The 24,359-nt window shown below is 50.3% G+C and overlaps 1 protein-coding gene across 2 annotated transcripts in view; it reads right to left on the bottom strand.

Moving 5' to 3' along the window:
• ATG5 (autophagy related 5) overlaps positions 1-24,359 on the bottom strand; it is a 256,782-nt gene that overhangs the window by 199,371 nt on the left and 33,052 nt on the right. For both annotated transcript variants that reach the window (XM_075340076.1, XM_075340077.1), the window contains exon 4: positions 20,857-20,935. In XM_075340076.1, coding sequence (XP_075196191.1) covers positions 20,857-20,935 — 79 coding nt within the window. The remainder of the gene's footprint in view (positions 1-20,856; positions 20,936-24,359) is intronic.

The raw sequence follows: 24,359 nt of genomic DNA, 5'->3' as shown, positions 1-24,359 counted from the left end.
CACAGCCCCAAAGCATGATGACCTTCTTCCAAAATGTAACTGGCTTGTCCAAATGTGCTTTTGCATACCTCAGGCGACTCTGTTTGTGGCATGCTTGCAGAAACGGCTTCTTTCGCATCAATCTCCCATACAGCTTCTCCTTGTGCAACGTGCGCTGTATTGTTGACCGATGCACATTGACACCATATGCAGCAAGATGCTGCTGCAGGTCTTTGGAGGTGGTCTGTGGATTGTCCTTGACTGTTCTCACCATTCTTCTTCTCTGCCTTTATGATATTTTTCTTGGCCTGCTACTTCTGGGCTTAACAAGAACTGTACCTGTGTTCTTCCATTTCCTTACTATGTTCCTCACAGTGGAAACTGACAGTTTAAATCTCTGAGACAACTTTTTGTATCCTTCCCCTGAACAACTATGTTGAATAATCTTGTTTTCAGATCATTTGAGAGTTGTTTTGAGGAGCCCATGATGCCACTCTTCATAGGAGATTCAAATAGGAGAACAACTTGCAAGTGGCCACCTTAAATACCTTTTCTCATGATTGGATACACCTGCCTATGAAGTTCAAAGCTCAATGAGGTTACAAAACCAATTTAGTGCTTTAGTAAGTCAGTAAAAAAGTAGTTAAGAGTGTTCAAATCAAGAAATTGATAAGGGTGCCCATACTTTTGCACCAGTCAAATTTTGTTTAAATGCGGATTGCACATTTTCTGTTAATACAATAAACCTCATTTCAATCCAGAAATATTACTCAGTCCATCAGTTATTAGATATATGAAACTGAAATAGCTGTTACAAAAACCCAAATTGTTATGAAAAAAAATGGTTAAAATTAATAGGGGTTGTGAGGAAAATCCTGGGATATGAAGAGGAATTATGATTTCCAGTCATAATCGCTCTCATCACTCCATGGCAGTGCCCCTCCCTTCTTGTTCTCAATGTCCAGCATCTGGGAAGGTGTCACATCCTAGCAACACATCTCGCGGCCATCTCCTGTGATATGGAGATTAGATGACCTGGGAATAGTGGAGACAGGATGCCTCCCTGCCGTCACCCTGTAGCAGGGGCTGCTATCTAATTAGCAAGCTTGGAAGTATCCAGACAGAACGACTCCAGTAAAATATGGTTCATATCTCGCAAGCCATATTTCCGATAAATATGGCAACCATAAAAATGGTGTCTCCGCATGCGGACGATGCTGGCACACCTTTTTTATGGGAGTAGGACATTGGGAAATACCCCAAACGTGATATCAGCCAATGGGGAACTAGTAGACAAGTCATGAGTCCTCTCGTTCTGTAGCTAAATTCATAGCTGTCACAATGAGAGCGTTGGCGTCCGCCTACGACGCTCCCAGGCAAAGTTATGGCCCATATTCCCTGTTGTGGATATTGTCCATAACTCCAGCCAGGGGTGGAGCAGTGCTCCCTCTGAGGTCACTAAGGTAGGAGGGGACCTGGATTTGCCCAGGTTGATAACCCTACTTCGGCCATTTTCCAGTGTTCTTTTGCTCGGGGGTCTGGTCAGGGAAGACCTGTGAGAGAGATACTGGAAACCTGGTCCACGGCGCCCCCCTGTGGCCAGACGCACAAGGTAACTGCTGGAACTGTGTATGCCTGTTTGTAATCCATATCTTGCGTGTAACTGTACTCTGACCTATGTATATTCTGTAGATCCCCTATTGTATATATTGTAGTTTCTAGTGTGGCTTCGGCCGATTAAAATATATAATTAATCTTGGGTTGTTCTGTTATCTCGATCTTGAATCCCACGTCTGTGTGTTCGGCTAATAGTTACCGTGAAGCGGTTGGTGGCAGCGAGTTGTGCCAAGGAGTATTGTGGGGAGGCCAGTGAGATTCAGGGAGATTTTATATATTCCGCCCGCGGAGGTCGGGGGAATATATACCCTACTCTCACCGGGGACCCTTCAATAGTCGGCATAAGTAGTATAGCGGCCTCCTTGCTTATTGTCGGGCAATTCCATAATTGGCCTGACTATAAGAGGGGCGCTAGAGAGCGCGTCACGTGCTCTGTCTGTCGGTCGGGAGGTATAAAGGAGGGGTGACTCCTGCTTGTTACCCCCCGATCGTGACATTGGTGGCCAGCACGGGGGATTTCTGAGTGACCCCCCCGGTGGTTCGTGACATATTGGTGGCAAGCGGTGGGATCGAGATAATAGTGTGTGTGAGTGTGAGACCCATACTCCCAGACACTAAAGACTGCCTGCAGCAGCTGTGGCTGCTGGGGTCTTCAGACCAGCTCAACACTAGAGTGTCAGAGTGCAGATACTGTGCAGTGTGTGGGCGCATCAGGTGTCAGTTCTGTGTCAGTGACCAAAAGTCTGCAAGAATGGCAGAGAGCACCAGGAGCAAAGCCAAAGGAATGGCCGATGCTCAGGCCAGAGACGATGAGGAGGTTGTCCACGAGCCCTCCAGGAGCCCAACACCAGAGAACAGCTCTGCAGAGGACATCGCACAACCTGGCACTGCTGGACAAGATGAGGAGGAGCTCGCCCAAGGGTCCTCAACGAGCCAGATGCCAGTCCTCCGCTCTGAAATGGACAGTGAATCACCCGGCTCTGCAGCGTGCCGCAGATCACCCCTTGCAAATCCCTCCGGCCTGAGAGGTTCGGAGGCCCTCCTTCAAGCTGCTATGGCCAGTCTTATAGCTGGAAACCGGGGTACCTACGAGATACTCATGGCAGAGCATGGGCGTCTGGCAGCGCAGAAGGCTGCGGAGCGCCAGGCAGAGCGTGAGGCTGCGGAGCGACAGCAACAGGCAGACCGTGACCACCAACTGCAGCTAGCTCAGCTCCGGCCCTCATCAGCCACCCATAACCTTCAAGACACCAAACTTCCAAAGGTCCGTGTTGAGGACTTTCCAGTGCTGGAGAAGGATGGAGACTTGGACTCTTTCCTGACTGCTTTTGAACGGACTTGCCTGCAGCACCATCTGGACAAGGACCAGTGGGCCAAATACCTGACCCCCCGTTTAAGGGGTAAGGCCCTGGAAATCCTTGGGGACTTGCCTACTGAGGCAGATCAGGGCTACGACACCATCAAGCGGGCCCTGATCCAACAGTACAACCTCACTCCGGAGTCCTACCGCAAGAAGTTCCGGACCCTGCAGAAGGGACCAAAGGACTCCTGGGCTGACCACCGGCGGGCACTTGCCCGAGCTGCCGACCACTGGACCCAAGGCCTGCAGCTTTCCACCGGACCGGAGATCCTGGACTTGGTCATCACAGAGCAACTCTTGTGGAACTGCCCTGAGGATCTCCGCCAGTTCATCCGAGACCAGAACCCAAAGGAGTCCACGGCTACAGCTGCCCTGGCTGATGACTACACCAACAATGGGGCCCCTGAGGCCAGGAGAGCGGCCACCAGCAGCACCTGGAGAGGGGGTAAGATGAATTCTGCGACTGCCCCACCTGCCCCTAGACTGCAGGGGGTGTCCCCCTCAACTCTCCTCTCCAGGCCCGTGGCAGAACCAAGACGGTGCCACCAGTGCAACCAACCTGGACACTTCAAGGGCATGTGCCCTCAGCGTCCCAAGGCCCCGGCTCCGTCCCCGTCCCAAGGGCCGCCCAAGGTGTATTGTGTGGGTGGGGGTGGTGGTAGGTCCCTGGACAGCTTCCAACCTGTCACCGTCGGCCAGTCTGTGACCATAGGACTGCGAGACAGCGCCTCGGAGGTGACTCTGGTGCGGCCTGAGATGGTGTCCCCCCAAGACTTGGTACCCGGAAAAACCCTCGCTGTCTCCGGGATTGGAGGCATTGACCCGGCGCTGCCTGTTGCTGGCATTTGTTTGGACTGGGTCGCAGGGCGAGGGGTGAGGGAGGTGGGGGTAACTGATCGGATCCCCGCAAACGTGCTACTTGGGACAGATTTGGGGCAGATAACCTCCCAGTTTGGGCCCCCCCCCCAAGGGCTGACCCTTCAGCCAGTACTGACATGACTCCTGACAATGTTAATGTGTTATCTATGAATGATGTAAGGGAGGAGGGAGTGAACTCTGATTTTTCTGCTTGCATAGACACACACACAGCTGCAGCTGTGACAGGGGAGGGGGTCAGAGAAAGGTGTGACAATGCCTCTACAAGTGATCAGCCAGTGAGCTGGGATCTGTTGCCCTCTGCAGGGATAAGCAGAGAGCAGGGTGCTGCAGGGGGAGAACCAGTGTGTGGGGTGGGGGCTACCACAGCAAATGTGGGGTCCCCAGAGATTTCACAGCGGGGTTCTGTTGCTGCAGGGGGGGGAACAGGCAGGTGAGATTGGGGCCGGTCCCGGAGCGGAAGTGCTCCCAGGTAAGATCTCGGTGCAGGGTTCCCCCACAACCGGGGTGTCAGGAAGCCAGGTAGGTCTGCCTGAACCGGCGACTTGGTCAGGAACGGAGGAGGAGCAGGTACGACCCACGGTCGCAGCGGCTGTGGCCGCTGTCACCCGCAGTGGGAGTGCTGGAAGCCAAGGGGCCTCCCGGAGGTCCGATAGCTCTTCCCCTTCTGACCAAGTGGCAGCCGAGTCAGGTGGAGGCCAGGACACAGGTCCCGGGGTACTGACCGAAGATGTGACAGTCTCATCGATTCTGGCCACATCTAGTCAGGGGTTTCAGGCAGCGTTAGAAGCTGACGACAGCCTGAAAGCTCGTAAGGAGCAGGCGGCACAGACTCCCTCGGACTCGGACCCGGAGCGAGTGGTCTGGGACCAAGGACGGCTGTACCGGGTCACGGTCCAGCAGGGTTCACCGGAGGCGTGGCCCAGGGACCGACAGTTAGTGGTACCCTATCCGTTCCGGACGGAGTTGTTGCGGATCGCACATGAGATTCCGATGGCCGGACACCTAGGGATCGCTAAGACCAAGGCCAGGTTAAACCAGCATTTCTACTGGCCAAAAATGGGGGCGATGTGGCTGCCTACTGCCGTTCGTGTGAAACCTGTCAGAGAGTGGGGAAGGCGGGGCCACACCCCAAAGCCCCACTGGTATCTCTGCCAATCATCGATGAGCCTTTCAGGAGGGTGGCTGTGGATCTGGTCGGCCCGCTGGCCATCCCCAGAAGCTCCAGGAACCGCTTCATACTGACGGTAGTGGACTATGCCACCCGGTACCCTGAAGCAGTGGCCTAGTCGTCCATTCGGGCTGACAAGGTGGCCACCGCATTGCTGGAGATTTTCTCCCGAGTGGGTTTTCCCCAGGAAATGCTCAATGACCGGGGGACCCAATTCATGTCCCAGCTGATGGAGGCCCTCTGTAAGCAAGTCCAGGTGCGACATCTGGTGGCCAGCCCGTACCATCCACAGACTAATGGCCTGTGCGAGCGGTTCAATGGCACCTTAAAGCAGATGCTTAAGATGTTGGTTGACTCTAACGGGCGTGACTGGGAGCGGTATCTCCCACACCTGTTATTTGCTTACCGGGAGGTTCCACAGGCCTCAACGGGATTCTCACCGTTTGAGCTCCTGTACGGGCGACGTGTGCGGGGCCCCCTGGCTCTGGTGAAAGAGGCTTGGGAAGGGGATTTGGCCACCCCTGGAGTGTCGGTTATCGAGTATGTCATGCGCTTCCGTGACAAAATGCAGTTCTTGACGCAACTGGTACACGACAATATGGCTCAAGCCCAGGCCGATCAGAAGCGTTGGTACGACCAGAACGCTTGTGAGAGGACCTACCAAGTGGGTCAAAAGGTGTGGGTACTGGTCCCCGTACCACAGGACAAGCTTCAGGCAGCCTGGGAAGGCCCATACCTCGTGTACCAGCAGCTCAACCCTGTGACGTACCTGGTCACCCTGGACCCTGCCCGCGGAAGGCGGAATCCCTTCCATGTGAACATGATGAAGGCACATCATGAGCGGGAGGCGTGTGCGCTCCCCGTGTGCAACCTGCCCGAGGAGGGAGAAGCGGAAACCCTCTTGGATATGCTAGCCCAGGTTAGGGCAGGCGGATCCATTGAGGATGTGGAGGTTGGCCACCAGCTCTTGGAGGACCAACGGTCCCAGCTGTGGGCCACCCTACACCCCTTCCGGGGGTTGTTTACCAACCAGCCCGGAAGGACTAACTTGGCTGTCCATCACGTGGACACTGGGGATCATCCCCCAATCCGGCGTTCAGCATATCGGGTCTCCCTGGAGGTGCAGCAACACATGCGCCAGGAGATTGACGAGATGCTGAAGCTGGGGGTGATCCAGGCATCCAACAGCGCTTGGGCCTCGCCTGTAGTCCTCGTCCCTAAGAAGGACCGAACCATTCGGTTCTGCGTGGACTACAGGGGGCTCAATGCTGTCACGGTCGCCGATGCGTACCCAATGCCACGCATCAATGACCTGCTCGATCAGTTGGCCGGGGCTCAGTACCTGACCATCATGGATCTGAGCCGGGGATATTGGCAGATCCCCCTGACTCGCAAGGCCAGGGTGCCTTTATTACCCCATTTGGACTGTACGAATCCACGGTGATTCCATTCGGGATGAGGAATGCCCCTGTCACTTTCCAGCGGATGGTCAACACCCTGCTCACGGGACTTGAAGGGTACGCGGCCGCGTACCTGGATGACATTGCAGTCTTCAGTCCCACCTGGGAGGACCACCTAGAGCATCTAGCACAGGTGCTCAGGCGGATCCACCAGGCAGGTTTGACCATCAAGCCGGGAAAGTGTCAGCTGGCCATGAGCGAGGTCTAGTACCTCGGTCACCGGGTAGGCGGGAGAACGCTGAAGCCCGAGACTGAGAAAGTGGAGGCCATCGCATCCTGGCCCACCCCCAGGACCAAGAAGCAGGTGATGTCCTTCTTGGGGACCGCCGGGTACTATAGGAGGTTTGTGCCACGCTATAGTAGCCTGGCAAAGCCCTTGACGGACCTCACCAAGAAGAAGCTGCCCTCTGCAGTCGATTGGACAATGGACTGCGAGACAGCCTTCCGGGCCCTAAAGGACGCCCTGTCCAGCCCGCCCGTGCTACAGGCAGCCGACTTCACGCGGCCGTTTGTAGTACAGACCGATGCCAGTGACTTCGGCCTCGGTGCGGTGCTCAGCCAGGTGGACTCTGCGAGCCAAGAGCACCCAGTCTTGTACCTGAGCAGGAAGCTGTTACCAAGGGAAGTGGCCTATTCCACGATGGAAAAGGAATGCCTGGCCATAGTGTGGGCCCTGCAGCGTCTGCAACCCTATCTATACGGGCGCCACTTCATCGTGGAGACGGACCACAATCCCCTCAGCTGGTTACACACCGTCTCAAACCTTTAGTGGAATCTCTTCCCTCGTATACACGGGATACGAGTAGCTTTCTCCAAAGGATTGACTCCTTGCATGTGGGTGAGGGTTCCCTGATGGTCTCTTGCGATATTGAATCGCTCTATACGAGCATTCGACACCGCGACGGACTACGGGCGACCTCGTACTATCTGTCTATGACCAGCATGTCCGGAGCAGAGAGGGATTTCGTCGTGAGCCTCTTGAGTTTTGCTTTAACACATAATTTTTTCTTTTTTTTTTTGTTCTTTTTTGGGGGGTCCCTGTACCTACAGCTCCAGGGTACAGCGATGGGGGCGGCGTTTGCGCCCTCATAAGCTAATTTATTCCTGGGGCTGTGGGAGAGGGACCTCTTCCTGTCAGATACGTTGTCGTCGGTGGACCGCATCCCCTTTTGGACGCGGTACATCGACGACAACTTTTTTATCTGGCAGGGAGATGCCCAAGAGCTTGATTCATTTATTCAGAGGTTAAATACTAATGACATTAATTTAAGGCTGACTCATAGGTTCAGCGATGTTTCCCTCGAGTTTCTGGACGTGCTGGTCATACGGGACAGATCTGGCCAGTTACAAACTGACCTTTATCGTAAAGACACTGCCGTAAATTCGGTTTTACACGCCACATCTGCCCATCCCGCCCATATCATACGTGCGGTCCCCGTGGGGCAATTCCTCCGTCTGCGACGGATTTATTCTTCGGATTCTGTTTTTGAATCAAGGGCTCTGGAACTTAAGGACAGGTTCCGCAAACGCGGGTATAGTAATAGGTCTATTAAAAAGGCCTATAACAGAGCTAGGAATTCCCCACGGGTTGAATTACTGTATGGCAATCAAACTAAAAAAACCTCGAACAATGTGAGAATGATTACTCAGTATCACTCACATTGGGGTAGGATGATGGATGTGATGTCTCACTTCTGGTCCATTCTCACTGTCGATCCCATTCTAAAGAACTATCTGCCTGACAGACCATTGGTTGCGGCTCGTAAGGCCAAGAATTTGAAGGACATTTTGACTTCTAGTCACTATGATAAAAAAGACAGGAGTGTGCTCCCCTTTTTACAACTTTCCACTCCCCTTCGGAGGTCCAGATTCGGCTGTTCACCGTGTGGTTCGAATGGCCCTTAAGGTCCGTGTAAGAGAGCATGTACGGGACATCCAGGCCGCCATAGATGTAGTGGACATCGAGGGCCTTAAGACAATACCTAGGCACTTTAAGAGGCATCATTGCTGTGACCATACTTTATTACGGGTACGAGGGATCGACCAGATCACAACGGACGTCCGAGGTGGTAATATCAGTCGACTCCTTGCACAACGTGAAACGGAGTGGATATGGACCTTGAAGACCATACAGCCCAATGGGCTGAATGAGTGTTTAAGTTTTGTGTCCTTTTTGTAATAATATATAAAAATACACTCTTGACTGTGGCCGCCCTTTCTGGACCTCCGGCAGTGGTTATGTGATATAGACTCCATTTCACATGATTTGATATATCTTGTCCCAAGTATTTTGCTTTGCACCATATTGGTCTTGATTTTAATTGTTTTTATTTTTTCCTTAGCCATACTTTCCCATATCACATCCCGATTCCGATGTTAACCATGTATGGAATTTGAGAGGTCTACTCCCTTTTGGAATTTGTTGGAAGATCCTATGGAGTTCATCTGCTATATAAGAACGTATAACTGTCATGCATTTGGTGGAATGTTATGTATTCTCATATGTCCTGTTTGATTAAATGTATGTTGTATCATGTATGGGTCCCTTGTGGGCCTTTAAAATGAGATTCTGGGCATTTTGATGCATTCCTCCCCTCTCGTTTTTCTGTGCGACATCCCTCGCGATACCGGTGCGCGCGGGTGTTTGCCCTGTTTGCGCTGTGCGGCCGCTGGCGCGTCCTTCTGGGCTACTCTTGTGGCAACTTTGTTCCCATAATTGTGGCCTGGACGTGCCCGCTGTGGTTTGGCGCCTCCGGGGCATTCATCCGCGCGCCATAGTGGTAAATCGAGGGGGGATGGTGCTATATATTATGTTCTTGGATAGCATTTTTTCTCCCTAGTGCTCTCCTGGTGGAAATATATCCCTGTCCTCAGTGTTGTTGGGTACAATATTATAAATGTACACCGGGCACATTGGGACACACATAGGGTGGTTGTGGCGGGTTTACATACGTTCCGATGCCATGGTTGCTTGAGACAGTGTTGCATATGTACTTGTTAGTTTCTATGCCTGGAGCGACATTTATACGTTTTTATGGCAGTAATATGACTCTTATTGCTTCCTGTCTGCGATCTGGCATCGGCAAATGGGGTATGTCAATAGTGACTATACATATTGTGATATGTTACGTGTATTTGTAGACACAGGGTTACTGTGTTGAGTATACTTAGGTCTCGCCCCATTTGGATTTGCTGGCCGCGCACCCTTGATTGATGTGATGCGCGTTCCCATGGTGGCGAAATGACGTTTATGCCACCTTATTTTCGGTATAATGCAAGTGGTATAACACTGAATATGTAGTACGCATATACCTTTCTTATTTGTCAATATCCGCCCCGTGATGTGTCATCTGATGGGGACGGTCTGGTGGGAGTGACGTGATGGTCGCGTCACTTCCACTTCCGGTATAGTGCACTTGAGATGACGTGTGAGGAATGGTGGTGGTGACGTGATGGTCGCGTCACTTCCACTTCCGGTTCAGCGTATGCGAGAAGACGCGCGAGGCATGGTGGGAGTGACGTGTTTAACGCGTCACTTCCGCTTCCGGTCTAGCGTTCCTCGGTATGACGCACGGATGGGAGTTTCTTTTGTGACTATCCTCCAATCAGGTCATCGGTTATATTCCATCAGGGGATTGTTCCATACATCCCACTGCCTGAGTGGTGGATATTTTAAGGGATGTGATTGGGGAATCTCCATTTAAAAGGGCCACTGTTTTAATCAGAGACCACCCCCGGAAGAAGAATCACTAACGAAACCTATAGGTCGGGGTTTAGGGTTCCCACCACGTCTCCAGGTACGGTAATAGCACTGCAGCTGATCTAGGGATATATTTTTAGTCAGTATGTATTTTGATTCCTTGGTGTCTTGGATTAGCTGCATTTAGCACCTCTACCTACTTGTAATGTGTCCTGCCTTGGGCCACCTTTTCTATAGGTGAGCCTTAGGCTGTGCACACTTAGACATTAATCTTTGTACATGTGCCTTTACCTGCCGTATTTTGTGGTGAGAGTGCCACCTGTTGGCACAAACCATCTGTCTCTACTTTTTATCATATTTTCTACTTGTTATTAATCTTTTCTATATGAATAAAATTCAAGTGTTTTGCAATTGAGTCGTTGTACAGTATTTTTCTTCTTTGTTTTACCAAGGGAAGTGGCCTATTCCACGATGGAAAAGGAATGCCTGGCCATAGTGTGGGCCCTGCAGCGTCTTCATCGTAGAGACGGACCACAATCCCCTCAGCTGGTTACACACAGTCTCTGGGACAAATGGGAGGTTGTTGCGATGGAGTCTTGCACTCCAGCAATACCACTTCACCATTCGCCACAAAAGGGGCCGTGACCACGGTAACGCAGACGGGCTGTCCCGACAAGGAGAGGTCGCGGACGGGCGCACGGGGGAACACCGGAGTGTGCTGCCCCCTAGCGCCCTCAAAAGGGGGGAGGTATGAGGAAAATCCTGGGATATGAAGAGGAATTATGATTTCCAGTCATAATCGCTCTCATCACTCCATGGCGTGCCCCTCCCTTCTTGTTCTCAATGTCCAGCATCTGGGAAGGTGTCACATCCTAGCAACACATCTCATGGCCATCTCCTGTGATATGGAGATTAGATGACCTGGGAATAGTGGAGACAGGATGCCTCCCTGCCGTCACCCTGTAGCAGGGGCTGCTATCTAATTAGCAAGCTTGGAAGTATCCAGACAGAACGACTCCAGTAAAATATGGTTCATATCTCGCAAGCCATATTTCCGATAAATATGGAAACCATAAAAATGGTGTCTCCGCATGCGGACGATGCTGGCACACCTTTTTTATGGGAGTAGGACATTGGGAAATACCCCAAACGTGATATCAGCCAATGGGGAACTAGTAGACAAGTCATGAGTCCTCTCGTTCTGTAGCTAAATTCATAGCTGTCACAATGAGAGCGTTGGGGTCCGCCTACGACGCTCCCAGGCAAAGTTATGGCCCATATTCCCTGTTGTGGATATTGTCCATAACTCCAGCCAGGGGTGGAGCAGTGCTCCCTCTGAGGTCACTAAGGTAGGAGGGGACCTGGATTTGCCCAGGTTGATAACCCTACTTCGGCCATTTTCCAGTGTTCTTTTGCTCGGGGGTCTGGTCAGGGAAGACCTGTGAGAGAGATCCTGGAAACCTGGTCCACGGCACCCCCCTGTGGCCAGACGCACAAGGTAACTGCTGGAACTGTGTATGCCTGTTTGTAATCCATATCTTGCGTGTAACTGTACTCTGACCTATGTATATTCTGTAGATCCCCTATTGTATATATTGTAGTTTCTAGTGTGGCTTCGGCCGATTAAAATATATAATTAATCTTGGGTTGTTCTGTTATCTCGATCTTGAATCCCACGTCTGTGTGTTCGGCTAATAGTTACCGTGAAGCGGTTGGTGGCAGCGAGTTGTGCCAAGGAGTATTGTGGGGAGGCCAGTGATATTCAGGGAGATTTTATATATTCCGCCCGCGGAGGTCGGGGGAATATATACCCTACTCTCACCGGGGACCCTTCAATAGTCGGCATAAGTAGTATAGCGGCCTCCTTGCTTATTGTCGGGCAATTCCATAATTGGCCTGACTATAAGAGGGGCGCTAGAGAGCGCGTCACGTGCTCTGTCTGTCGGTCGGGAGGTATAAAGGAGGGGTGACTCCTGCTTGTTACCCCCCGATCGTGACATTGGTGGCCAGCACGGGGGATTTCTGAGTGACCCCCCCCGGTGGTTCGTGACAGGGGTGCCCAAACTTTTTCATATGACTGTGAGAAAATATAAGGTACTCGAATCCTGGAGGGCAGGATTTAAATCCAAAGATCGGTCCACAGTTCTAGATAATCTTTCTTCCCTTGTCGGAAAAACCTCAGGTTAGGTGTGTTTACCATTGCAGTCCATGTGAAATCAACAATACTGTCTGCCTCTTTCCCTGTTTGTCTGTCTCTGTGTGTCTCTCTCTCTCTTTCTCCACTAACATCAAATTACCTTACACATAAACTTCTTATACTATGAATATCCTTTGCTGCCTATAGCAACAAATCAGAGATCCTATTAATGACCTGTGGCTCCCAGCTCCATTGACTTTAATGTAAGCAGGTTTTTTGGTAAATAACCGTAAAGCGCGGGATTAAACTTTTCCCTCAAAACATAGCCTATGACGTTCTCTGAGTCAAATGGGGTGTCTGTGCTAAATTTCGTGATTGTAAATGCGACGGTGCGGATTCCTTTAGCGGACACATACACTCCGTTTTATATATTAGATAATAAAAAAAATTAGAGCACCATTGACTATGTAAGAGGGGTTTACACACAAAATGCAAATTACAATGAACTAACATTGACTGCCTGAAATAGATGGAGAGAGCTCTGCACTTACGGGATTATATTCTACAGGGCTCCAATGCACAGTAGTTTGTTAGCATATACATGACATATATCCTTATTCATCAGGAAAAGAGAGTAGATGTTTGTTAAAATCAATTTCACTATTCAGACAAACCCTTCTCAATGCCTATGTTTGCCCCCGTAGAATAAGAGCACTTATACTCACCTCCGGTGCTGGCTCCTTTCCAGCAAAGTCAGCGCTGGCTCTCCCAGGGATCGTGTGACATTTTTGTCACATGATCACTGTGGTCAATCATCGTTGGCTTCACTATCCCCATCTTCGGACAACTCAGACAGATCTGAAGGTACAATGGCGTCCAAATACATAAATGCTGTAGCCAAATCTCTGGTCATCACATTGTCTCCAGGACAACTAAGGCTAGGTTCGCACACTGCGTCTTTTTGACGCTGCGTTTTTGTGCGTTTTTGGTCGCTAAAAACGCACAAAAACGCACCTGCGTCGAAAAAACGCATCAAAAAACGCATGCGTTTTTGCCGCGATTTGGTGCGTTTTTGGCTGCGTTTTGCTGCGTTTTTGATCTCTGCGTTTTGCTGCGTTTTTCCAATGCATTGCATGGGGGGAAAACGCAGAAAAACGCAGGAAAGAACTGACATGTCCATTTTTTTTTTTTTAACTCAAAAACGCAGGTAAAAAAAACAGATGTGTGTGGACAGCAAAAATGAAAACTCATAGACTTTGCTGCAAAGTCCTGCAGTTTTGAGGCCAAAAACGCACCCGAAAAACACGCAAAAACGCAGCGAAAAACGCACTGTGCGCACATAGCCTAAAAACTGGCCAGGGATGGCAGTGAAGTAATGGGCTGAATAATGGTTACTTACAGTTTTACTATGTTCCCTGCCATTATCAAAAGAAGTAAATAAACAAATCTCAAATGCCTGAACAAACCTGATACTGACAATGGAAGGCTGCTATCTAATATATAAAGCTGAGTGTGTGTGTGTGTGTGTGTGTGTGTGTGTGTGTGTGTGTGTGTGTGTGTGTGTGTGTGTGTGTGTGTGTGTGTGTGTGTGTGTAGGTGTGTGTAGGTGTGTGTAGGTGTGTGTAGGTGTGTGTGTGTGTAGGTGTGTAGGTGTGTGTGTGTGTGTGTGTGTGTGTGTGTGTGTGTGTGTGTGTGTGTCCGCTAAAGGAATCCGCTCCATCACATTTACAATCACGAAATATTGCACAGATTCCTCATGTGACCCAGGGAGCGTCGTAGACTGTTTTGACAGAAAAATTTAACCCCGTGCTTTACAGTTAGTCTCTAAAATCCTGCCGCCATTAAAATGAATGGAGGTGGGAGCTATAGGTTATTAATAGCAACTGTCAGTGGTTGCTATAGGAACAAAGAAGGGAATTTTGTTTACTTACCGTAAATTCCTTTTCTTCTAGCTCCAATTGGGAGACCCAGACAATTGGGTGTATAGCTTCTGCCTCCGGAGGCCACACAAAGTATTACACTTAAAAGTGTAAAGCCCCTCCCCTTCTGCCTATACACCCCCCGTGCATCACGGGCTCCTCAGTTTTGGTGCAAAAGCAAGAAGGAGGAAAAGTTATAAATTGGTTTAAAATAAATTCAATCCGAAGAAATTTCGGAGAACTGAAACCATTCAACATGAACAACATGTGTACACAAAGAACAACAGCCCGAAGGGAACAGGGGCGGGTGCTGGATCTCCCAATTGGAGCTAGAAGAAAAGGAATTTACGGTAAGTAAACAAAATTCCCTTCTTCTTTGTCGCTCCATTGGGAGACCCAGACAATTGGGACGTCCAAAAGCAGTCCCTGGGTGGGTAAAATAAAACCTCGTAATAGAGCCGTAAAACGGCCCCTTCCTACAGGTGGGCAACCGCCGCCTGAAGGACTCGCCTACCTAGGCTGGCATCTGCCGAAGCATAGGTATGCACCTGATAGTGTTTTGTGAAAGTGTGCAGGCTCGACCAGGTAGCTGCCTGACACACCTGCTGAGCCGTAGCCTGGTGCCGCAAAGCCCAGGACGCACCCACGGCTCTGGTAGAATGGGCCTTCAGCCCTGAGGGAACCGGAAGCCCAGAGGATCGGTAAGCTTCGAGAATTGGTTCCTTGATCCACCGAGCCAGGGTTGATTTGGAAGTCTGTGACCCTTTACGCTGGCCAGCGACAAGGACAAAGAGTGCATCCGAGCGGCGCAGGGGCGCCGTACGAGAAATGTAGAGTCTGAGTGCTCTCACCAGATCTAACAAGTGCAAATCCCTTTCACATTGGTGAACTGGATGAGGACAAAAAGAGGGTAAGGAGATATCCTGATTGAGATGAAAGGGGGATACCACCTTAGGAAGAAATTCCGGAACCGGACGCAGAACCACCTTGTCCTGGTGAAACACCAGGAAAGGGGCTTTGCATGACAGCGCTGCTAGCTCAGACACTCTCCGAAGTGATGTGACTGCTACTAGGAAGACCACTTTCTGCGAAAGGCGTGAGAGAGAAATATCCTTCATTGGCTCGAAAGGTGGCTTCTGAAGAGCCATCAGCACCCTGTTCAGATCCCAGGGTTCTAACGGCCGCTTGTAAGGAGGGACTATGTGACAAACCCCCTGCAGGAACGTGCGTACCTGTGGAAGTCTGGCTAGGCGCTTCTGAAAAAACACAGAGAGTGCTGAGACTTGTCCCTTAAGGGAGCCGAGCGACAAACCTTTTTCCAATCCGGATTGAAGGAAGGAAAGAAAAGTGGGCAAGGCAAATGGCCAGGGAGAAAACCCCTGATCAGAGCACCAAGATAAGAATATCCTCCACGTCCTGTGGTAGATCTTGGCGGACGTTGGTTTCCTAGCCTGTCTCATAGTGGCAATGACCTCTTGAGATAACCCTGAAGACGCTAGGATCCAGGACTCAATGGCCACACAGTCAGGTTGAGGGCCGCAGAATTCAGATGGAAAAACGGCCCTTGAGACAGCAAGTCTGGTCGGTCTGGTAGTGCCCACGGTTGGCCCACCGTGAGATGCCACAGATCCGGGTACCACGACCTCCTCGGCCAGTCTGGAGCGACGAGGATGGCGCGGCGGCAGTCGGACCTGATCTTGCGTAATACTCTGGGCAACAGTTGCAGAGGAGGAAACACATAAGGGAGTTGAAACTGCGACCAATCCTGAACTAAGGCGTCTGCCGCCAGAGCTCTGTGATCTTGAGACCGTGCCATGAATGTCAGGACCTTGTTGTTGTGCCGGGACGCCATTAGGTCGACGTCCGGCATCCCCCAGCGGCAACAGATCTCCTGAAACACGTCCGGGTGAAGGGACCACTCCCCTGCGTCCATGCCCTGGCGACTGAGAAAGTCTGCCTCCCAGTTTTCTACGCCCGGGATGTGAACTGCGGATATGGTGGAGGCTGTGGCTTCCACCCATAGCAGAATCCGCCGGACTTCCTGGAAGGCTTGCCGACTGCGTGTTCCGCCTTGGTGGTTGATGTATGCCACCGCTGTGGAGTTGTCCGACTGAATTCGGATCTGCTTGCCTTCCAGCCACGGCTGGAACGCCTTCAGGGCAAGATACACTGCCCTTATCTCCAGAACATTGATCTGAAGGGAGGACTCTGTCTGAGTCCAAGTACCCTGAGCCCTGTGGTGGAGAAAGACCGCTCCCCACCCTGACAGACTCGCGTCCGTCGTGACCACCGCCCAGGATGGGGGTAGGAAGGATTTCCCCTTCGACAATGAAGTGGGAAGAAGCCACCACCGAAGGGAAGTTTTGGCTGCCTGAGAAAGGGAGACGTTCCTGTCGAGGGACGTCGACTTCCTGTCCCATTTGCGGAGAATGTCCCATTGAAGTGGACGCAGATGAAACTGCGCAAAAGGAACTGCCTCCATTGCCGCTACCATCTTCCCTAGGAAGTGCATGAGGCGCCTCAAGGGGTGTGACTGACCTTGAAGGAGAGATTGCACCCCTGTCTGTAGTGAACGCTGTTTGTCCAGCGGAAGCTTCACTATCGCTGAGAGAGTATGAAACTCCATGCCAAGATATGTCAGTGATTGGGCCGGTGTCAGATTTGACTTTGGAAAATTGATGATCCACCCGAAACTCTGGAGAGTCTCCAGAGCAATGTTCAGGCTGTGTTGGCATGCCACTTGAGAGGGTGCCTTGACAAGTAGATCGTCTAAGTAAGGGATCACCGAGTGTCCCTGAGAGTGCAGAACTGCTACTACTGTTGCCATGACCTTGGTGAAAACCCGTGGGGCCGTCGCCAGGCCGAAAGGCAGTGCCACGAACTGAAGGTGTTCGTCCCCTATGGCGAAACGCAGGAAGCGCTGATGCTCTGGTGCAATCGGTACGTGGAGATAAGCATCTTTGATGTCGATTGATGCTAGGAAATCTCCTTGGGACATTGAGGCGATGACGGAGCGGAGCGATTCCATCCGGAACCGCCTGGTTTTTACGTGTTTGTTGAGCAGTTTTAGGTCCAGAACAGGACGGAAGGATCCGTCCTTTTTCGGCACCACGAACAAGTTGGAGTAAAAACCGTGACCCTGTTGCTGAAAAGGAACAGGGATCAACACGCCTTCTGCCTTCAGAGTGCCCACCGCCTGAAGAAGAGCATCGGCTCGCTCGGGGGGCGGAAATGTTCTGAAGAACCGAGTCGGAGGACGAGAGCTGAACTCTATCCTGTAACCGTGAGACAGAATGTCTCTCACCTAACGGTCTTTTACCTGTGGCAGCCAGGCGTCGCAAAAGCGGGAGAGCCTGCCACCGACCGAGGATGCTGTGTGAGGAGGCCTAAAAGTCATGAGGAGGCCGCTTTGGGAGCGGTTCCTCCGGCGGTCTTTTTAGGACGTGACTTAGACCGCCATGAATCGGAGTTCCTCTGATCCTTCTGAGGCCTTTTGGACGAGGAGAATTGGGACCTGCCCGCGGACCGAAAGGACCGAAACCTCGATTGTACCTTCCGTTGTTGAGGTCTGTTTGGTTTGGACTGGGGTAAGGATGAGTCCTTTCCCTTGGATTGTTTAATGATTTCATCCAATCGCTCACCAAACAGGTGGTCGCCAGAAAATGGCAAACCGGTTAAGAACTTTTTGAAAGCAGAGTCTGCCTTCCATTCACGTAGCCACATGGCCCTGCGTACTGCCACCGAATTGGCGGATGCTACCGCCGTACGGCTCGCAGAGTCCAGGACAGCATTAATGGCGTAGGACGCAAACGCCGACGCCTGAGAGGTTAAGGACACCACTTGCGGAGCAGACGTATGTGTGACTGCATTAATCTGCGCATGACAAGCTGAGATAGCTTGGAGTGCCCATACGGCTGCGAATGCTGGGGCAAAAGACGCGCCGATAGCTTCATAGATGGATTTCAACCAGAGCTCCATCTGTCTGTCAGTGGCATCTTTGAGTGAAGCCCCATCTTCCACTGCAACTATGGATCTAGCCGCCAGTCTGGAGACTGGAGGATCCACCTTGAGACACTGAGCCCAGCCCTTGACAACGTCAGGGGGGAAGGGATAACGTGTATCTGGACAAGCTCGGTGTTTCTGGACTGCCTCTCTGAAGTCAGAGTGATCCAGAAACGTACTCATTGTACGCTTGGGAAACCTGAAACGGAATTTCTCCTGCTGAGAAGCTGACTCCTCAATTGGAGGAGCTGGGGGAGAAATATCCAACATTTGATTGATGGTCGCTATAAGGTCATTCACTATGGCGTCACCATCAGGTGTATCTAGGTTGAGAGCGGCCTCAGGATCAGAATCCTGATCTGCTACCTCAGCTTCATCGTCCAGAGAGTCCTCCTGCTGAGACCCTGAGCAGTGTGATGAAGTCGAGGGAATTTCCCAGCGAGCCCGCTTAGGCGGCCTGGGACTGCGGTCCGTGTCAGAGACCTCATCCTGGGACCTATGAGTCACCCCAGGAGCACTTTGTTGCTCCAAATGAGGGGGGCCTGGGGTCAATGATTCAACAGTGCCCGTGGCCTGAGTTACCGGTCTGTACTGCAAGGCTTCTAGTATCTTAGCAGACCATTTCTCCATACTCTCAGAAAGTTTGTCAGCAAATACTGCAAACTCCGTCCCTGTCACCTGGACAGTGGGAGCAGGTGGTTCCACCTGGGCCACCTGTAGCAGAGGCTCCGGCTGAGTAAGTGCCACAGGGGCCGAGCATTGCACACAATGAGGGTCGGTGGAACCTGCCGGTAGTATAGCCGCACATGAGGTACAGGTTGCAAAGTAAGCCTGTGCTTTGGCACCCTTGCTTTTTGCGGACGACATGCTGTTGTCTCCTCTGAGTACAATCCAGGAGGGTATATAGTCAAAAATCAACAGTGCGACCGTCCAGTGTAAATGTATAGCATATAAGCATATATATATATGTACACTTCGGCACTCAGTGGGGCCAGCACCTCAGGTGCTGCTTACCAGCCGCTCAAAGCGGTTGTGTGATCACCAGATTCCCTGCCTGGGCCTCCCAGAGCCGTGTTGTCTCTCCTCTCCAGCGTCAGAAGTGCTGACAGGAATGGCTGCCGGCGTTCTGTGGGGAGGAGGGGGCCGTGGGCGTGCCCTAGAAAGTGCGGGAATCTGGTGCCCCACGGTGCTCAGTGAGGGGGGAGGAGGATACAAAGTATGCTCCAGCCCTCAGCGCTGACGTCCTGTGCAGCGTCCCGCCCTTCCCCTGACTGGCAGGCCTGGGGGCGGGAATATGCGATACTAGGCCGCAAAAGCAGGGGACTAAAGTTATAAGCGCGGCCGGCAAATAAGCGCGGTCGGCGCGGTAGTCCCCGGCGCACTAACACACCCAGCAGCGCTGCAGTGTGTAATGGCACAAGCGCTCCATGCGCGGTCCCCAAGGGGACACAGAGTACCTCACAGTAGCAGGGCCTTGTCCCTGACGATACCCGGCTCCTGTCCAGCAGATTCCCAAGGGGCTGCGGAGGGAGCACGGTCCCAGTGCCTGGAGACCGATTAGGATCCCACTTCACCCAGAGCCTTTAAGGGATGGGGAAGGAAAACAGCATGTGGCTCCTGCCTATGTACCCGCAATGGGTACCTCAACCTTAACAACACCGCCGACCAGAGTGGGGTGAGAAGGGAGCATGCTGGGGGCCCTGTTATGGGCCCTCTTTTCTTCCATCCGACCTAGTCAGCAGCTGCTGCTGACTAAGATGTGGAGCTATGCGTGGATGTCAGCCTCCTTCGCACAAAGCATAAAAACTGAGGAGCCCGTGATGCACGGGGGGTGTACAGGCAGAAGGGGAGGGGCTTTACACTTTTAAGTGTAATACTTTGTGTGGCCTCCGGAGGCAGAAGCTATACACCCAATTGTCTGGGTCTCCCAATGGAGCGACAAAGAAATAAGTTAGTTGAAGTTTATGCATAAGGTTATATCATGTCGGTGGAGAGATGGATAGACAGACAGAAAAAGACAGACAGCCCTGGAAAAGAGACAGTCCTGGAAAAGAGACAGTCCTGGAAAAGAGACAGTCCTGGAAAAGAGACAGTCCTGGAAAAGAGACAGTCCTGGAAAAGAGACAGTCCTGGAAAAGAGACAGTCCTGGAAAAGAGACAGTCCTGGAAAAGAGACAGTCCTGGAAAAGAGACAGTCCTGGAAAAGAGACAGTCCTGGAAAAGAGACAGTCCTGGAAAAGAGACAGTCCTGGAAAAGAGACAGTCCTGGAAAAGAGACAGACCAAGACAGACGGAAAAGAAACAGACGGGGAAAGAGTCAGATTGATACACACATGGAGACAGACACAGAGATAGAGAGAGAGAGAGACACAGACACAGAGATGGAGACCGATAGACTGATACAAATACAGACAGAGATAGAAATAGTCAGACAGAGACATAGACACAGACAGACAAGGAAAGAGACAGACAGAGAGACAGACAGAGAGCGACACACAGACAGAGACTGGAAGAGAGACAGAGAGACAGTTACTATCCCGGGCAACGCCTGGGTACTACAGCTAGTAATAATATATAGTGGATATTAAATCTTTTTATTAACGCAATCCTTAAAATAATAGCATTATCAACATACCTTAAAGTGGACAGTGATGCTCCAAGGAAGAGATGTGTTTGACGCATGCAGATCAAAAAGTAAGCCAATTGGGTAATGCCTTAAAAAGAAAAAGCCAGAATTAGGCCAAAAAATGCAAACAAAAACTATTTCACCTACTGTAATAAAATATTCTTCAAATACAGGAGAGGCTATATACTATACACACACCCCATAAAACCTCTATTTATTAGTAGTCCAGAATTAGGATTATTTCCACATACTGAAAACTGCATCTCGGAGTATAAAATTAATGAAGGTGGCCACTACTTTTTCCTTAGGATAAGTCATCAATGTTTAATCAGCTGGGGTCCAACACACAGCATTCCTGACGATCAGCTGTTCTTGGTGCTGGCGGCGACGGTAGCAGCAGGCGGCCAGAAATGCTCAATTCTGGAGCTACTCCACCTTCTAATAGTGGCCGCGGCCGGGTACTGCACATCCGTCTCCCATTCGAATCAATAGGCGGTGGATGTGCAGTTCCCGACTGCGGTTGCTATCTCTTGAAGGGGCAGCTCCGGAACAGAGCATTTCCGTCCGCCTGCTGCCGTCACCAGCACAGAGAACAGCTGATCAGCGGCGGGGGTGCGGGTGTCAGACTATGGCTGATCAGACATTGGTGACCTATTCAAAAGATAGGCCATCAGTGTAAAAGTAGTGGACAAATTCTTTAAGAAAGACCATGCAGGAGGAAAAAAGTCCACATAATAGATTAGACTGGGATGGAAGTTCTTCTTTCCCATATTCTACTAGCCCAAAGAAAGGAGGTCAAAAGAAATATGGGTATCACAATATAAAACCCAAAGGTGCTGCCAATTATGGGTCCAATGCTTATGAATGATACTGAAGTGCAGTCTGGAGGTGTAGATTACACATCCACGTGCCATTATAGGAGAATGTCCAGATTGAACAGTCAATCTGTAGTTATAGGAAGAGCTCTAGGCTAAAAGCATGATAGCATTAGGAGTAATTATACTTTACTTCATAGTGTGGTTGTGAATTGCCGGAAGCAGGCATGTGAGCACTTTTATGTTTTTGTACAAATGTTAAAAAAACCTAACAAACAATATGTTGTAGGGAAACGGCTCACTCAGCGGTACTGAGGGAGGCGCGGGAGGAGATTTAAAGGGAACCTGTCACATGGAGAAATGCTATCAACCTGCAGATATGGGATTAAACCCCGGCCCCCCCACACGGACACCTGCTCAGCATTAGAGGAGGCTGTCACTCAGTGTGGGGGCACGGTTACAGCTGTCGCTCTCCATACACAGAACAGTGACTGAACCAGCGCCACCCCCATGGCAGAAAGCAGAATGCTGCTGGGAGGATTGAAGTTCATCTCCTTCTGGCAGCGGGGTTTAATGGGCAGCACCAGGCAGGTTCAGAATGCTACTAACCTCCAGATTAACCCCCACTGCATAAATAGCCCCAATAGCGTTAATAGTAATAGTTAACCCCCATAGCATTAATAACATTTTTCCACATGACAAGTTCCCTTTAAACTAAACGTCCAGGCTGCTTTATTAAGTCTCCATAAAACAAGCCACACACAATGGAAATAAATGGCCTTTCTGTGCAGTAAAATAGAATACATAGTATAACAAGCCACATGGAGCTTTACACGTCTTACCTCCATATACAGACAGCTAAATCAATTCACCTGGACTTTCTTCTTTCCACTATATGACGCCTTGGGGTGGAAATATGTGAGCAGCCAGTCTCACCCATCTCTCTGACTGCTAGTAGACCTGGCCTTTGTCAGCCCTATTAACCCACTCAGAATTATACATACTGGAGCTATCTTCTGGGCTTACATCACAGAGGATAATCACCTCTGTGATACCTATCTGCCCTCCATGACATGTTCAGCGAGCATCTTACTATATTTGTATATATAAATCTCTCTATCTAAATAATATACAGTGGAACCTTGGATTACGAGCGTAATTGATTCCGTGAGTGAGCCCTTAAACCAAGTTACTCTTATATCAAAGCGAATTTTCCCATAGGGAATAATTGGAACACAGACAATTCATTCCACAACCCAAACATATTTACTGTATTTATAGAAACTTATTACAGTAATACAAAATAACGTACTGTAGTCATAAAATTACAGTACACTAATACAAAATACTGTACAGTAAAAACATAAAACAGATTAAACTGTACGTTAGCTTACAATAAAATTGTTGGTGTGCAAGAGGTACAGTACAAGCAATGTGCTGCGCTGATTAGCAGAAATAAAGTACAATACTATATCCACAAATGCAAATTGATAGACATGCTATGTAGTATATACTGTACAATGGTATACTGTATATAGTTACAGTACATATGTACAGAAAGTTACCTCCAGAGCGGGTCAGAGCATGGTGAAAGGACAGAACCGGTAGTGTGCCTGGTGAGGATTTGCTCTTCTTGCAAATCATTGCTCTTAAACCAAATTACAAATTTGTAGAAAGCTTTGCTGGTCTTGCAAAACGCTCTCAAACCAAGTTACTCTTAATCCAAGGTTCCACTGTGTATATATATATATATTATCTAGACAGATAGAGAGATTTCATATATTATATTTATTTTTGTGGAACATTTCTGCCAAAAGGTCCCACTGTTGGAATCTATTGGATCCATTATGGGTGCACACCTATTCAGTACATAGTCAGGTGTATGTCTCTGGCACATATTCTGAATGCATTCCCCAAACATTATGAGAAAAAAAAACCTCCAGAGGGCAACCATATTTAATGTAATGGGCAGAAAAACAGTGTAAGGCTGGTTTCACACTACGTTTATTTAACATCCGTCCTGAACGTTTTTTTAACGCAGAAACGGATCCAGTGCAAATGCGTTTTCATTTCAATGCATTTGCAATGGACTCGCGTTAACATGCGTTCACCTGCGTTTGCGTGCGTTATAGTGAGGATCCAGCGACTTGCAGTTTTTTAACATCTTTCAAAAACGCTACTTTTAACGTTTTTGAGGTGCGTCCAACTTCTGCAAATTGCTGGATCATGACTAAACAGCACGCAAACGCATGTGAACGCTGGCATGCTGATAGGCAGGATCCTGCTTGTTCTACTGAGCATGCCCAGAACCAGCCTCCGTGATCAGTCTATCTCTCTCCTACCTCTCTGTCTCTCCCCCTCTCTCTGTCTCTCCCCCTCCCTCTCCCCCACCTGTGAGCTGTGGACACTCGTAACCAAGGTAAATATCGGGTAACCACTTATCTTAGTTACCCGATGTTTACGTTGGTAACGTGTGCAGGCAGCCGGCTCCTAGCAGCTGCAGACGCTTGTAACCAAAGTAAATACCCGATGTTTACCTTGGTTACAGCCTCGCAGCTGTCAGATGCCGGCTCCCAGTCTGGCACGTTAGTTCCCCTCACTCCCGATCACATGACTCCAATGCCCGCCCCTAAACATCCAGTGACAGGATCCTGCAAAATAAGGGTATGTGCGCACTAGGCGTTTTTTTCACGCTGC

The sequence above is a fragment of the Anomaloglossus baeobatrachus genome, chromosome 3, assembly GCF_048569485.1.
Source record: "Anomaloglossus baeobatrachus isolate aAnoBae1 chromosome 3, aAnoBae1.hap1, whole genome shotgun sequence".
NCBI lineage: Eukaryota > Metazoa > Chordata > Amphibia > Anura > Aromobatidae > Anomaloglossus > Anomaloglossus baeobatrachus.
Note: the sequence above shows the minus strand (reverse complement) of the source record. Positions and strands in the feature narration are given on the sequence as shown.